This window comes from Theropithecus gelada, chromosome 6, assembly GCF_003255815.1.
Source record: "Theropithecus gelada isolate Dixy chromosome 6, Tgel_1.0, whole genome shotgun sequence".
Taxonomy (NCBI): Eukaryota; Metazoa; Chordata; class Mammalia; order Primates; family Cercopithecidae; genus Theropithecus; species Theropithecus gelada.
In genome coordinates, this window is record NC_037673.1 from 31,947,779 (window position 1) to 31,964,624 (window position 16,846).

Below are 16,846 nucleotides of genomic sequence, written 5' to 3' on the forward strand. Positions count from 1 at the left end.
AATGAATGTGTCTAAGCAACCCACTTCCTGTTCAGTGAGTTACAAGTCATCTAATGTCACAACAAACTCAACGAAAAACCAGTTTTTTGTTACAAGAGGAAACAGTTCCATTTAAATTCATTCCCCACTGCTAACCCTTTCAGTGTGTTCTGAAATAAAATGTCACTCCTTCCTTGAGCTCAACAGTCTCTGCTGGCAACTCTTTGAGATATCTCTAGGTCCATTCTTACTGGTTCCAGCTACAGGCATTAGGTAGCCACATACACCATCTCTTTTTTTCTTTTTTTGAGACAGAGTCTCACTCTTTTGCCTAGGCTGGAATGCAGTGGCGCGATCTTGGCCCACTGCAACCTCAGCCTCCTGAGTTCAAGCGATTCTTCTTCCTCAGCCTCCCAAGTAGCTTGGACTACAGGCACTCACCACCACATCTGGCTAATTTTTGTATTTTAGTAGAGACGGGGTTTCGCCATGTTGGCCAGGCTGGTCTCGAACTCCTGACCTCAGGTGATCTGCCCTCCTCGGTCTTCCAGAGTGCTGGGATTACAGGCGTGAACCACCACATCTGGCCCACGTATACCATCTTTAGCATAGGATTTCTTTGGCATAAAAAACTTTACTGGCATTTTGTAGATCATAGAAACTGAATCTGTCTGTCGTGACCAGAAACCTTTCAGGCAGGCTGCTTTCCTTCTCGGGTGCTCATAAGTGCTTGTACTATCTCCAAAATGTCTCTGGTCCTAGGAAAACCTGGGGCTGTGTTGGGAAAATAAAGGAGAAGACAGATGGAGAAAACTTCTGAAGTCCAGAAACAATAGACTGGCATGGTTTTCCTCGCTTGGCATGAGCATCTCAGACAGACTTTCCAGCGTCTGGGGCCTTGGCCACTGTGTAATAAGCTACCCATGTAGTAGGCACCAGAGGAGGCAATGTCTTGCAAGCCAGGGAATCCCTTTCTCTGCAGGTCCGTAGCCTGGGTCAGGTGGTATTACCAGAAGGAACCAGGAATTTTTTTTTTTTAGACACAGAGTCTCGCTCTGTCACCCAGGTTGGAGTGCAGTGGCGCAATCTCAGCTCACTGGAACCTCTGCCTCCCAGGCTCAAGTGATTCTTATGTCTCAGCCTTCAGCGTAGCTAGGATTACAGGCACGTGCCACCATGCACAGCTAATTTTTGTATCCTTAATAGAAATGGGATTTCACCATGTTGGCCGGGATGGTCTTGAACTCCTGGTCTCAAGTGATCCGCCCATCTCCGCTTCCCAAATTACTGGGATTACAGGTGTGAGCCATCAAGCCCGACTGGAACCAGGAATTTAACTCACTCTCTGGTAATTGTGGTTCACAGTCTGGAGACCTTCTGGAAAGAACCTGGAGACAGGTTCCTTGCATAAAGTTTTTAAGTCAAGCAAAGGGGGAGGCTCTAAGGCTTTTCTCTGGATTCTTCCGTTTGTATGCGGCCTAGAACTCAGGCCTGTCTCAGAGATGGCTCTTTCTTCTCTGTGTATGTATTGATGGCAGGATTTGGGGTTGGGAAAGACATCCCTCCAGGAAATCTCTAAAATCACCCTCAAGATTCTGTTCCTGCTTTTTCTTCATCATTTAAACCTGGAAACCTGCCAGTCCTGATAAGGTAATATGAATGCAACAAATGTATTACCTTTGTTTTATATGTCAGAATTAATTTGTTTTCTCAATGCCCCTTTCTCAATTTTGCCTACATTGCCTCATTCTCAGACCTTTTTATTCCTCTTTCTAACCCAGAAAGATACTTGAACTTGAGAAGGAAGAGGGAATCTTCCAAACTTTATATACTGTATACATAATTTGTATATAAACAATTACTTCTTAAAAGAGATTACCTGTGGAATTACTCTAACCGCTTACTTGATACGTTTTTATATATTGAATTTTTGTTTTCTTTTTTGAGAAAGAGTCTAGCTCTGTCACCTAGGATAGAGTGCAGTGGCGTGATCTCGGCTCACTGCAACCTCCGCCTCCCAGGTTCAAGTGATTATCCGGCCTCAGCCTCCCAAGTAGCTGGGATTACAGGTGTGTGCTACCACGCCCGGCTAGTTTTTGTATTTTTAGTAAAGACAGGGTTTCACCATGTTGGCTAGGCTGGTCTTGAACTCCTGACCTCAGGTGAATTTTTTTTTAAGAGAAAGGGCCTTGCTATGTTGCCCAGGCTGCTGATCTTAACCTCCTGGGCTCAAGTGATCCTCCTGCCTCAGCCTCCTGAATAGCTGAGACTACAGGCACCTGCCACTGTACCCAGCTATATACTGAATTTAATATACAATATATAATTTTCATTACCTGTTAACTTGAGGGTGAGGAGTGGCACCATAATTACATCACCTTTTGATAGCTGGTGAGACAAAATGCAAATCAAGAAGCTTTTGAATACATACAAAAAGCACTTTAAGTAGGACCAGGTTGATTTCTCCCAACCCCAATTGGGAGGAAGATTCCTGCCAACTGAGCTTAACTTAGTAGTCATGAACTCCAGACAACTGTCAGGCTGAATGGCATCTTTAAGAGAAGTCAGGAATCTTTTCATCATCAACTTTTGTTGTTGTTGTTGTTGTTGTTGTTGTTTTTGAGATGCAATCTCGCTCTGTCGCCCAGACTGGACAGTGGCGCTAGGTCAGCTCACTGCAAGCTCCGCCTCCTGGGTTCACACCATTCCCCTGCCTCAGCCTGCTGAGTAGCTGGGACTATAGGCAACCGCCACCATGCCTGGCTGATTTTTTGTATTTTTAGTAGGACGGGGTTTCACCGTGTTAGCCAGAATGGTCTTGATCTCCTGACCTCGTGATCTGCCCGCCTCGGCCTCCCAAAGTGTTGGGATTACAGGCGTGAGCCACCACGCCCGGCCATTTTCTTTTTTTTTTTTTTTGAGACGGAGTCTCGCTCTGTCACCCAGGCTGTAGTGCAGTGGCAGGATCTTTGCTCACTGCAACCTCCACCTCACGAATTCAGTCAGTTCTCCTGCCTCAGCCTCCCGAGTAGCTGGGACTACAGGCGCCCGCTACCACGCCCAGCTAACTTTTTGTATTTTTAGTAGAGACGGGGTTTTGCTGTATTAGCCAGGATGGTCTCAATCTCCTAACCTCATGATCTGCCTGCCTCTGCCTCCGGGCATGAGCCACCGCGCCCAGCCTCATCAACCTTTCTTTACCTGATATCTTATGTGCCTTTTTAAGTATGTATATCTTCCTTAGTGAGAATATTCCCTATTTTAATGTAAGACTTTTTTCCTCTAGAACCTCAAAGGAAAATAAAATTTCAAATGGGAAGGTTTATTGTTTGACGTATCTCAAAGGTCTTGTATATGTAAATTTACCCCCCAGTTTTTTATAAACACTCTCAAAGTGCATGCATCTCATTTTCTTCTCTAGTAAATAGGGGTTCAGTTTTGTTTTTAGCATGTTTGGTTTGTCTAGGATGGAGGACCCAGTGAGCCTTGGGATCAGACTTTCTGCATCACCTCCTGGGGTCACACAGCTTCCGGACGTGTGGGCTGACCTCATGTTGACGCCTCCAGAGTGCCTGGACTGGGCTTGATTCCAGGAGCCGTCTGATCAATACTCAGGAGCGTAGCACACAGAACATTTGGTTGACTAAGATGTATAGCTACCACAACATTTTTACTGTATTTTAGAAACTTTAGAATTGGATTTGAATTTCTGGTTTAATATTTGTTGCAACTTGCATTGTGGAAAAAGCACTGGCCCACGGGTCAAGAGACCTGGGCTCGCGTTGTAGCTTTGTAGTTGACCACTGGGAGACCACCTGGGTAACTGACCAACAAGTGTCCTCAGCTGTAGGATGGAAGATGAAGTGGCCCTGGGGGCCCTGGTTCCATGCCGGGCGATGAGACGCGTGCTGGGGAGGACTGGGAGCCCTGGTTCCATGCCGGGCGGTGAGACGCGTGCTAGGGAGGACTGGGGCCCTGGTTCCATGCTGGGCGGTGAGACGCGTGCTGGGGAGGACTGGGGGCCCTGGTTCCATGCTGGGCGGTGAGACGCGTGCTGAGGAGGAATTGGCCAATGCAAGGCGTTGTGAATGCAGCTTATCTGAAGGGTTGGGCTTTGATCCCGTGATCCTTTTTGTCACATAACACATGTATTCCTGCTCCTTGAGCCTTGAGATAACATTGTGGAGGGGGACAGCATAAGTCATCGCAGGGCTGGGCTCTCCCATCAGCTCTGTGCTTTTTGCATTTCAGATGCCTGGGACAGATGAACCCCAAGATGTGTGCGGTGCTGAGGAATCCAAGGGGAACTTGGAAAGTCCCAAACAGGGCAGCAATAAAATCAAGCTCAAGAGTCGCCTTTCAGGTAGGTGGGGGCTCTGTCTGATGCAGCCTGCCTAAGATGAGCTTTCAGCCTCAGGAGCGGGGAGATGAAGCCATGGCTGGTATGAGCTCTTGTCTTCTTTAAAACCTCAAAATCATTTGTTCCTTAGATGGTACATACCCCAGGCATAACTGCATTCAGCCTCCTGCCTATGTGAACTTTTTTTTTTTTAAGTCATAACAAAGTGCATGGCAACATTTCTGTGTGTCTCTGTGTCCTGAAACATAACTGTTTAGTTCATTTACTTCGATCAGACTTCAGATGATCCTTTTCAATGTGGCGTTAATATCAAATCTGCATTTCAACTAAGCAGGAAAAAGATAGGATGGAGTTGCAGCTTTTAGAGCAAATCGACTCTATATCTCCTGGGCATTTCCTTACGGCAGCTGGCCTGGGCCCAGAGAGAGAAAGTCAGCATTGAAAGCAGTGGCGCTGTGCAGGAGGCACCTTAGAACTTTCGTGTATCATTATGAAAGATTTTTTTTTTTTTTTTTTTGCTGAGATGGAGTCTCGCTGTGTCACCCAGGCTGGAGTGCAGTGGCGCGATCTCGGCTCACTGCAACCTTCGCCTCCCAGGCTCAAGCAATTCTCCTGCCTCAGCCTCCTGAGTAGCTGGGATTACAAGCGCCCGCCACTGTGCCCGGCTAATTTTTTTTGTGTTTTTAGTGGAGACAGGGTTTCACCATGTTGGTCAGGCTGGTCTTGAACTCCTGAGCTCGTGATCTGCCCGCCTTGGCTTCCCAAAGTGCTGGGATTACAGGCGTGAGCCACACCACAGCCGGCGAAAGGCATTTTTTTAGGCACATGATGGGTCTTTTCCTCCGTTAAAAAAAAAAAAAAAGTAAAAATTGTATTGTATGGCTTTGTTGGTATAAAGATACAGCTGGAGGCCTGGCGCAGTGGCTCACACCTGTAATCCCAACATTTTGGGAGGCCGAAACGGGCAGATCACGAGGTCAGGAGATCAAGACCATCCTGGCCAACATGGTGAAACCCCAGCTCTACTAAAATAAATAATAATAATAATAATAATAATAATCATAATTAGCCGGGCATGGTGGCGTGTGCCTCTATTCCCAGCTACTTGGGAGGCTGAGGCAGGGGAATCACTTGAACCTAGGAGGCGGAGGTTCGGTGAGGCCAGATCACACCAGTGTATTCCAGTCTGGTGACAGAGCAAGACTCCTTCTCAAAAAAACAAAAAACAAACAAACAAAAGATACAGCTGGATTCATCAGTGTCTATTCATTGCTATTGTGTTTATTTTTTTCAGCTTATTTAAAAAGATATTTAAAAGGAAACACTTCTGTGGATCCCTGAAGGTGGCATGGGCCCTCAGCACTGTGCCTGCTGGCTTAGTGGGAAAGTCGGCCTTGGCTCCGCCTACAGTGGTCATCTGGGACAGCAGGAAAAGCAAGGGTTTTAAAGCCTGGCAGAACTAGGTTTAGCCCTCAGCTGCTGAGTTACCCTGTGACCGTAGACTAATGATTTAATCTCCCTGAACTTCCACTCCCTCACCTGAAAAAAGAGGAGAACACCCTGACTTTGAAAGGCTGAGCAGATTTTTAAGAAATGTACATTAAAACATTTAGCACAATGTGTAGTATGTTAATGTTCAAAAAACATTTACGTCCCCTTCCGGCCACCCAGATTGGTGGAGAGGGCATGCCCGCACTGCTCCAAGTTTATTCTCAGAGAAGATGGCAGGTATAAGACAGTGAAATACATCTTTTTAAAAAAACATCTGGCTGGGAACAGCGGCTCACGCCTGTAATCCCAGCACTTTGGGAGGCCGAGGCAGGTGGATCACCTGAGGTCGGGAGCTCGAGACCAGCCTAGTCAACATGCCAAAACTCCATCTCTAGTAAAAATACAAAAAAAAATAAAAAATTAAAAAATAAAAAAAATTAGCTGGGCATGGTGGTGGCATGGGCCTGTAATCCCAGCTACTCAGGAGCCTGAGGCAGGAGAATCACTTGAACCCGGGAGGCAGAGGTTGCAGTGAACCAAGATTGTGCCACTGCTCTCCAGCCTGGGCATCAGAGCCAGAATCCATCTTTTTAAAAAAAAAAAAAAAATCTAATGGACAGAATGAGTTATTTTGTGCTCATGACTCAGAATAATTAGACGGTGTTACACTTGAACGAGTGTTATAACATGGATTGGGGAACTAAAGGAGTGGTGATGGCCAGAGGCTGATAAGGAGAAGAGAGTCTGAAGGGAGCCGGTGACCAGCCCCTTCCAGCCCTGAGGAAGAATAAAGAGAAAGTCGTTTAAGGCCTTTGTGTTTGGGGCGAGGGAGTCACCAGGGCACGGAGGAGGCCTTCCTGTTGGCCGTCTTGGCAGAGTTGTTCAGGACCTTATAAATGGGTTCCCAGGGAGGTGCCCAGAGCTCTGAGGAAATACAGGAGCCTCTGAAACCAGCGAGGTCACATTCCTCATTTTATGGATGAGACCGGAGAAGTTCAGAGGATCCCAAAGGTCACTCAGTCAATGCCGGGAAAAAGATCTGCACAGAATTCTCCTTCCCTGCCCTTTGGCTTCTGGGAAATCTTGAAAAGAATTCTGTTCCGGGGAATCTTGAAAAGAATTCTGTTCCCCGATCTGGGGCTTTATCGATACAGATACGGGGAGGGGGAGCTGGAGGGCCTCCCAGATGTGTGATGCTCTGAGTCTGCTCATACTGCTTAATTCAGAGCAAGTGGCGTATTTGGCTGAGTAGTTATTCCAAGGCTGGCCACTGTTTGCCACAAATGGATGCCACCTTCTCCTGTATCCTTCCCAGACATTCAAGGCCACAATAAGGAAACGTGGCATGGAGGAGGAAGCACATGCATGAATCCAGCAGAGCTAGGTCAGTTCCCATATCCACCACCTCTGGTTACATGACCTTGGTCAGGTGACTTTCTTGAATCTCAGTTTCTTTATCCATAAAATGAGGGTTATGTTATATATTTATTTTGCCAATAAACATGAGTGCGTTCTAGGTGCTGTGCCTTGTTGAAAGGTTGCTTTGGAAGAACGCATATGGCACTGCCACTCCATGGTGTGGCAGCGAAAAGCCCTCGCCACGAGGTGGCTGCCACTATTATTGCCACTGTCATTTTTTTTCTTTTTCTTTTTCTTTTCTTTTTTTTTTTTATTTTGAGATGGAATTTTGTTCTTGTCACCCAGACTGGAGTGTGGTGGTGTGATCTCAGCTCACCACAACCTCTGCCTCCCAGGTACAAGTGATTCTCGTCCCTCAGCCTCTCAAGTAGCTGAGACTACAGGCACATGCCACCATGCCTAGCTAATTTTGTATTTTTAGTAGAGACGAGGTTTTACCATGCTGGCCAGGCTGGTCTCAAACTCCTTACCTCAAGTGATCCACCTGCCTTGGCCTCCCAAAGTGCTGGGATATCAGATGTGAGCCACCTGCATGACCTAATCACTCTCATCATTATTATGATGTTCGTTGTCATTTTCATTTTCATTCTTATTGTTCTCCTTCCGTCTCAAGAGAGGAAGAATGGGTTTGAATGGGTTTAGACAGGAAGGCTTTCTAGGCTGGGCGCGGTGGCTCACTCCTGTAATCCCAGCACTTTGGGAGACTGAGGTGGGAGGATCACCTAAGGTCAGGAGTTCGAGACCAGCCTGGCCAACATGGTGAAACCCCGTCTCTATTAAAAATACAAATATTAGCTGGGCGTGGTGGCGGACACCTGTAATCCCAGCTACTCAGGAGGCTGAGGCAGGAAAATCGTTTGAAACCAGGAAGCAGAGGTTTCAGTGAGCTGATATTGTGCCACTGCACACCAGCCTGGGCAGCAAGAGCAAAACTCTGTCTCAAAAAAAAAAAAAAAGCAGAAGGCCTTCTAAAGAACTTACAGTCCCAGTGCAAGGCAGCACACATGTACACACAGTGATGAGCACCATGAGGCACGCACAAGAGGTCCAGGGAGTGGGTAGGTTTGTCTGGGTCTCAAGGATGCAAGATAAAGGAGGGGCAGTATGCTGGGGGAATTTGGTAGACTGGAAGCGGGGACAGCAGTCTAGACTTGGGACAAAATGAATGAGAGATGTTTAGGGATACTGGGGAAAAAAATTAATTCAGTAAGTTTTTGGCAGCTGTTTTTCCTCCCCAGCCACTTGAAAAAGCCAAGAGAATCTGACAGTCACAATGCTTAAATCCAAGAGAGTTTGTCAGAGTCATTAGGGAAATGGACAGCAGAATTTTTGGGTGGGAGATGATGATGGTGCAGGGAAAGTGGGTAAAACTTCACGTAATATTTATATGCTCCACAGTTTTAGAAAGAAGAGCACAGATCTCTCTTTCGACAACCGTCAGGATAGATCAGCAGACTCTTAGAGTGGATAGTGGAAGATAAGTCTGTAAAAGTAATTTAGAGACACATTAAAGAGGCTTAAGGAATTGGGCTTTGATTCAGTGCTGTGAAATACGTTCATTCTAAAGATATTGACATGCAGATTTTTAATGTGATGAGCTCTTAATTTGTCCTGTAAACTTGGATATTTCATGTTTTCTTAAAATGAATCACTCTGGTATCCACATATCAGCATATTATCTATAGATGCTACTGTATATGGTTTTTCTTCTGTTGATGACAAGTGCCTCCCCGTCAGCTCAAAAGGCATTTTCTACTAATACATCTTTTTCAGATGAGTAAGCATGCCAAGAGAGATGAATCTGGTTCTGAGTTAGTATTAAGTCATGAATTATTAAAGAGCTTCTGTAGAGGTTCCAACTCTTTCCACTCAGGTTTTGCCCAGACTGGCTGCAAAATAACTAAAGCAACATTGTCTCTTATTTCATGGAACATTTTTCTGATATTCTAACCTGGGTTTTCCTTACTTCATATCCCTTTCTTGTCAGCAGAGTTTCCTTTTAATTTTGGTGCTTTCAGTTTATCTATGGCAAGATCTTAGATTTGTGATCTTTCTTTCCATCTCAAAAAAGATGGAGTCTTGCTCTGTTGCCCAGGCTGGAGTGCAGTGGCGTGATCTCAGCTCACTGCAACCTCCCCCTCCCGGATTCAAGCAATTCTCATGCCTCAGCCTCCTGAGTAGCTGGGACTACAGGCACCCGCCACTTCGCCCGGCTAGTTTTTTGTATTTTTTAGTAGAGACGGGGTTTCACCGTGTTAGCCAGGATGGTCTCGATCTCCTGACCTCATGATCCGCCCGTCTCGGCCTCCCAAAGTGCTGGGATTACAGGCTTGAGCCACCGCGCCCGGCCTAATTTTTTGTATTTTAGTAGAGATAGGGTTTCACTTTGTTGCCTGGGGTAGTCTCGAACTCCTGAGCTCAGGCAATCCACCCGCCTCAGCCTCTCAAAGTGCTGGGATTACAGGCATGAGCCACCGGGCCCAGCCTAAATTGTTACTATAGAAGTATCTTTAAAAGAACACAAAATTACAAACCATAAAGTTTTTTAAAAGACATACTGTACTACATTAAAATGATGAGCTGTTTTTTCAAAATATACGTTGAGACAGTGAAAAGGCAAAGTGTAGACACGGGGAAGATATTTACAATCCATAGATCCCACAAAAGACCCTTATTCAAGTTACTTTAAAAATGGGCCAGGCACAGTGGCTCATGCCTGTAATACCAGCATTTTGGGAGGCCACGGCAGGGAGATCACCTGAAGTTAGGAGTTCACGACCAGCCTGGCCAACATGGTGAAATCCCATCTCTACTGAAAATACAAAAATTAGCCAGCTGTGGTGGTGCGCACCTGTAATCCCAGCTACTTGGGAAACTGAGGCAGGAGAATCGCTTGAACCTGGAAGGTGGAGGTTGCATTGAGCAGATTGGACCACTGCACTCCAGCCTGGGCAACAGAGTGAGACTCCATCTCAAAAAATAAAAAGAAAACACCAATAAATAAATAAAAATATCTATAGATCAATAAAAAAGATATCCAATTTTAAAATGGGCAAAAGACTTGTTCAGGCGCTTTAAAACTTTACAAAAGGAACACAGCCAATGAATGTATGAAAAGAATCTTGATCTCGTTAGTCATCAGTGAAATGCAATTTAAAAAACACAAATGAGTACCATCATATATTCCAGAATGGCCAAAATTAAAGACTGACATTGTCCAGTGTGACAAAGATGTGGAGATTCTAGAACTCCCCCATGCTGCTGAAACAGTGTAGCCCAGAGACTCCACTCCTAGGTGACATCTAATGCCGTGTGAGAGAATATTTATTAACGAGATACTCTAGATCAAGGGTCAGCAAGCTATAGTCCACAGCTCTATTTGTAGGGCTCACAAGCTAGAAATGCTTTCTACGTTTTTAGTAGGTTGTTAAGAAAAAGAAGAAGAAGAAAAATAATATGCAACAAAGACCATTTGTGGCCCACAAAGCCTAAAATGTGGCAAAAAGCTTGCCAACTCTTTACCAAAAAAAGTGAACATAGCAAAAAATTTTGCCAAAAATCTTTGCTGACCCTTGTTCTGGATCTAAAACTGGAGACAAGCCAAATGTCCACCAACAATAGAATGGATAAGTAAATTGTGGTATGTTTAGACAATGTGTTTAGACAACGGAATAGCCTACAGAATGGGGATGAACAAGCTATTGGCATGCAACAGCGTGGCTGACTCTCATAAACAAATGCTGCGAACAGGAGCCAGACAAAAAGTATGTATCGTGTGTGTTCATTGACGTAAAATTAAAAAACAGATAAAAGTAATCTGTAATGTTAAAAGCCGGGATAATGGTTACCCTTGGGTGAAGGATGGTTTGTAGCACAAAGGATGCTTTTGAGGTCCTGGTTAATATTCTGCTGCTTGATCTAGGTTTTGGTTATGGGTATATGAAATTTCATTGAACTGTACACTTATGATTTGTGCACATTTCTATAAGTTGTTATACTTTAATTAAAAGTTTATTTTAAAAGTCATGCCTATACTTGGGAAAAAAAGCATCTGCACCAACAATGAAACTATACCAATCACAAAATGATATTCCTCCATCATCAGGAAATCATCTACTAAGAGCCTTCTCACTATTCCCTTATCCACCAGAGCTACATCTTATTTGGAACAAACATTTACATTGCCCCTCATCCAGTCTGGTCATTTCAAAAACTGGCAGTTTTTTCATAGCCTGACACTAGTGGCTTCAGCACGTAACTAGCTTATGCAAAGGTTGCTGTTAGGATGGGCCAAAGCTCTGTGCTTTGAGTGTATTGGAAGGTAGGCCTTCTCAAAACCATGAAGGTGGGTGTAAATACGAGTCTGTGCCTCTGGATGTGCTTATGATTCTTTTTGACCCATATCAAACCATGTTTTCTCCTCTCTTTTCTCAAGGGGGTGTACACCGCCTCGAGTCAGTTGAAGAATATAACGAGCTGATGGTGCGGAATGGGGACCCCCGGATCCGGATGTTGGAGGTCTCCCGAGATGGCCGGAAACACTCCCTCCCACAGCTGCTGGACTCTTCTAGTGCCTCGCAGGTCCGACCAGGGCTGCAGATCTTTCAAAGACCATAAGGGCTTCCAAGTTAAGAAGAACTGCCCATCCACGCAGGCCAGGATTGTCTGGGGCCAGAGAAATGGGATAGAAAGAGACAGTAGACAAAGTGAGGTCTACCCAGAGAGGCTACGAAGAAGTTGGCCTAATATTTGAAAATAGTGGGGGAAAAATCCCTTATTGGATCTCAAAATCTTCATCTCCTTCCTATTGTGTGTTTTAGAACCGAGAGGTGCTTCCAATTGCCAGGAGACGATGGCGTCTCACAGTCTGTGGTGAACCAGCATTGCTTGATTAATAGGAGCGGCCTGTGTCAGTGTACCAACTGTGCGGGTGGGTGTGGGCACATGTATGAGAGAGGGAGTGTGCGTGTGTGCCTGCACATGCATCCATGGCTCACCTGGAGTCCTACCTGTTACACAGTAATGACTCAAGCAGCCAAGGTCATAGGGGGCTGTAGAGGGGGCTGTACTAGCTGCTCGAGTTAATGTTCCAGAACCTGCTCCCATCGGAGCTCTGGACTCCACAGCCCTGCATGAGGGCCACTCCTTTATCTCGGCATCCTCAACCTGGTAGAAACTGGGCAGGTGGTCTCCTAACCAAGGCTAAGGCAGGCGCAGTACCTGAGAAACCTGTGGGGTATTCTTTGAGTCCTGGCACCATTAACCAAGGGGCTCAAGAGGAACCATTAGCAGCTTGTCCTAAGCCCTATGATGAAGCAGAGATAGAGCATGGGTGTGGCAGCAGCGACATCCACTCGTGCTTGGAAAGCTGTAGAGGGTAGAGTTCTAAAGGACCTGGGTCAGGGCATCTGAAGCAGGCCTGCACTTTTGGTGTGTTATGACCCTTTACAGATGGAGCAACTGAATCTCAAAGGGATTAAATATTTTGCCCAAGGTGATAGGCCAGAACCTCTGTAAAGCTTTAAAGGTGCTTGAATTGGGTCAATTATGTGTCAGGATAAAGTATTTCTGTTGGTTCCGATGCCCTTTATCTGACCAGGAGAATAACAAGTGCCCATGTTTCAGGGACAGTGGCTGATCAGCCCATTTTGGGTTGAATTCACCCAAAGGCAACTTGAGGGGTATTGGGGCACTGAGTAACAGCAGAGAAGAAACTGGCATGAGACCAGTCAAACCTGTCCAGGCCCAGGACTGCGACATGCTCAGAATCGTCCTGTTGGACCCACAGAATCAGGGGAGATCAGAACATTGGAAGATCGCCCAACTGTCAGTGGTTTTATTTTTATTTTTTGAGACTGAGTCTCACTCTGTTGCCCAGGCTAGAGTTCAGTGGTGCAATCTCGGCTCACTGCAACCTCCGCCTCCCGGGATCAAGCGATTCTCCTGCTTCAGCCTCCCAAGTAGCTGGGATTACAGACACCTGCCACTACGCCCGGCTCATTTTTGTATTTTTAGTAGAGACGGGGTTTCACCATGTTGGCCAGGCTGGTTTCAAACTCCTGACCTCAAGGGATCCAACTGCCTCAGCCTCCCAAAGTGCTGGAATTACAGGCATGAGCCACTGCACCCGGCCTTGTCAGGCTGTGTGAAAGATGAGGGAGTGTTTACTGCCATCATGACCACAGATCGAGCGTTGAGGTAATTTCTTAACTGACCTGCTGAAGAAACTCGACGGCATTTGTAGCCCAGAAACATCCATCTCTAACCACACTTCCAGGGATCAGGAAGCCCAGGCCAGGGTAGAAAGTTTGAAAGGAGAGTTTTTCCCTCTCTTTTCAAGAAAACTCTCCTTTCTCTTGTCTCCTCTTTTTATTTTCTGCCCTTTTATTTTTCTCCCAGGATTCATCTTTCTTATTTCTTGGTCTGTCTCCCTCCACTATAAAGTATTATCTAGAACCGGGCTCATGCCCGTAATCCCAGCACTTTGGGAGGCCAAGGTGGGAGAATTGCCTGAGCCCAAGTTTGAGACCAGCCTGGGTAACATGGCAAGACCTTATCTTTACAAAAAAAAAAATTTTTTTTAATTAGCTGGGCATGGTGGTGCATACCTGTGTTCCCAGTTACTTGGGAGGCTGAGGCAGGAAGATTGCTTGAGCCCAGGAGGTCAAGGCTGCAGTGAACTGTGCTCATGCCACTGCATTCCAGCCTGGGTGATAGAGTGAGAGACCCTGTCTTAAATAAACAAATAAAATAAATAAATAAAAGCTAGATTAGACCTCTCCAGTAAAACTTTCAGCAGCGATGGAGATGTTTTTTATTTGTACTGTCCAATATGGTGGCTGTATTTGTCTACTAAGCACATGAAAAGTGGCTAGTAGGGAGTGTACTTTTAATTTTAAATAATTTTAATTTAAATATAGATACCTACAAGTGGCAAGTGGCTACCATATTAGACAGCACAGGTCTAGAAAGTTCAAGGAGATCCTGGAAACTCTCTGAGAGACTGGTGAAGCCTACAGGCCTTTGATTCCTTCTGGTTCCCAAAAGAGAGATGGAGTGAAGTACTGCTGAAGATTGGTGACCAGAGAAATCGTTCGCTTAGGAATTCACACATAAATCTCTGTATTCAAGGACTGAAAAACCCAGACTATGTCTGGCCATCTCTGCAGTGGTTTCATTAAAAGGGTAGTAACCTTGCCAAGCCCACATCATTTTTTTTAATGATTGAAAGTCTGGGAGGCCAACATTGTTGGCAGATATTTTGTAAAACTGCAAAAAATATAATTGTTCTAAGCTGCCAAAAATACAAACATATCATTGGGGACATCTAATTTTTATGTTTGAATGTAGTATACACAGAGACCCAGGATAAAACTGTTTCACGATGTCTCTTTTCTCGTATTAAACATGAAGTGATTTTTTTGGCTTAGGTAGAATATCTGCATCAGTGAAGAAGTTTATTATTCTAAGAAGAATAGCAAGGAGCAAGATTACAGAAGTGCTTTGGTGATAGAGTCACTTGATCTCTTGTTCATGTTCTAAGGAGCGCAGCCTGCTTACACGCGTGTATATTATGGGTGATGGACACAAAAAAGGGGTGAGATTGGAGCTGCTGTGTGTCAGGAAGGGAAAGTGTGGCTCCTTATGGGAAAATACTTTATTTTCCAAATGTGAGAGACGAGAACTGAAGCTGCTGCCGTCTCTCAGCGGGATGTTTTATGTGGAATACCAGTTGTCTGGGTTTGTGGTTTGGATTTTATAAGAAACAAGGGCATGCTGAGTTTTTGATCGAGCGAATTCAGCTTAAAATGGCGAGATACTTTCTAACCATGATTGTGAACTTGGGATGGAGGCAGGGGTGACTACCAAGGGAAAGCCCGACCACAGGTGGTCATCCTGTATCACTGAGGCCTCTTGTTTCTGGTTCCTGACTCCTTTCCAGATGTAGAATCTGTGGAATGTGGTCGAGGAAAGAGCAACACAAGGTGCTTGAGGTCCCCAAGCAGTTCTTTATGTGGGGGAAGAAGCCTTGGCAGTCTATTGTAGTAGGAGCTATTTCTCTGATGTTTTTTTTGAGACGGAGTCTCACTCTGTCACCCAGGCTGGAGTGCAGTGGCACAGTCTCCACTCACTGCAACCTCCACCTCCCAGGTTCAAGCGATTCTCCTGCCTCGGCCTCCCGAGTAGCTGGCACTACAGGCACCCACCACCACACCCAGCTAATTTTTGTATTTTTATTAGAGACGGGGTTTCACCGTGTTGGCTAGGCTGGTCTCAAACTCCTGACCTCAGGTGACCCGCCTGCCTTGGCCTCCCAAAGTGCTGGGATTACAGGCGTGAGCAATGGTGCCCAGCACCTGCGATAGTATTTATAGGTGACCTTTTTTAAGTCACTGAACCAGAGAGAAATGTCTAGTACTGAAGACATCTAAGATTTTCAAAGTCTGAGTATATCTTTCTGCCAGATACCACAATAGAACAGATGAGAGTAATACCTGACCTTGCCGTGTGCTGACTTTTAGGAATACCACATTGTGAAGAAGTCTACCCGCTCCTTAAGCACGACTCAGGTGGAATCTCCTTGGAGGCTCATTCGGCCATCTGTCATCTCAATCATCGGGCTGTACAAAGAAAAAGGCAAGGTGAGCTCTTTCTGCAGACTGTTCTGCCTTCTGGGTGAATGTTAGCACACCTTTTTTTGTTTTATTTTATTTGTTTTTGTGTTTTTGTTTTTAGAAACAGGTTCTTGCTCTGTTGCCCAGGCTGGAGTGCAGTGGTGCAATCACGGCTCACTGCAGCCTTAAACTCCTGGGCTCAAGCAGTGCTCCCACCTTAGCTTCCCAAAGCACTGAGATTATAGGCATGAACCACTGCACCCAGTCACACATATTCTTTAAATGGTTACTTTTAATTTTATTTGTCTTTGCATGAAATGAAAAGTAACAGGTATAAAGAAGGACAGATAAAGTGGCCTCTGTATGGATTCAAGTGGATTCCCTGGCATTCTGTGCTGTAGGTCTCAATGTGAGATGACCATGCCCTCTTCACTCCTACGATGTGAGGAGTCACCAGCACTTGGCTGCTAAGGCCAGAACCAAGGGTGCAATGAATGACCCTCAACTTTTATCTCCAGTGAAAGAAAAGCAGAGCCTGCAGCTTCAGGGAATACCCTTGGTTATCCTTTTCAGTGAATTTCATGGCATTGCCATTATCATAAAGAAAATGATATGAATAACTTGACATTACACAAAAATCAAAATATTCATTTTGATATTACACAAAATGGAAGGACAAAAGAAAACAAACCTGGCGCCTGCATATAGTGGGAAATGACTCTTACGAGCTGTTTAGTAGAACCATATGAAATTGCCATTTGTGGAGGTCAGAGATTGTCAAATATTGGCAATTTGCTATGTTTCTGCCTAAAACTTTTTCCCTTAATGTAATGCATGGCTAGAACAACGTAATAGATCTGAGGAGGGGAATAAGGAAGAGAACACAAACTTGAGTTTGCAGCTAGTTGCTTCAGTTTAACTCCAGGCCTGGTTGGGGAGGGCACTTCAGTTAAATACTACAATGGGACAGATGCCTTCAGTT

The 16,846-nt window shown here is 45.3% G+C and overlaps 1 protein-coding gene across 1 annotated transcript in view; it reads left to right on the forward strand.

Annotated features, from left to right (window-relative positions):
• The window catches only part of PDZD2 (PDZ domain containing 2), a 326,600-nt gene that overhangs the window by 250,567 nt on the left and 59,187 nt on the right, over positions 1–16,846 (forward strand). The window contains exons 7-9 of the mRNA XM_025388677.1: positions 4,231–4,342; positions 11,685–11,830; positions 15,772–15,891. Of these exons, the coding sequence (XP_025244462.1) occupies positions 4,231–4,342; positions 11,685–11,830; positions 15,772–15,891 (378 nt within the window). The remainder of the gene's footprint in view (positions 1–4,230; positions 4,343–11,684; positions 11,831–15,771; positions 15,892–16,846) is intronic.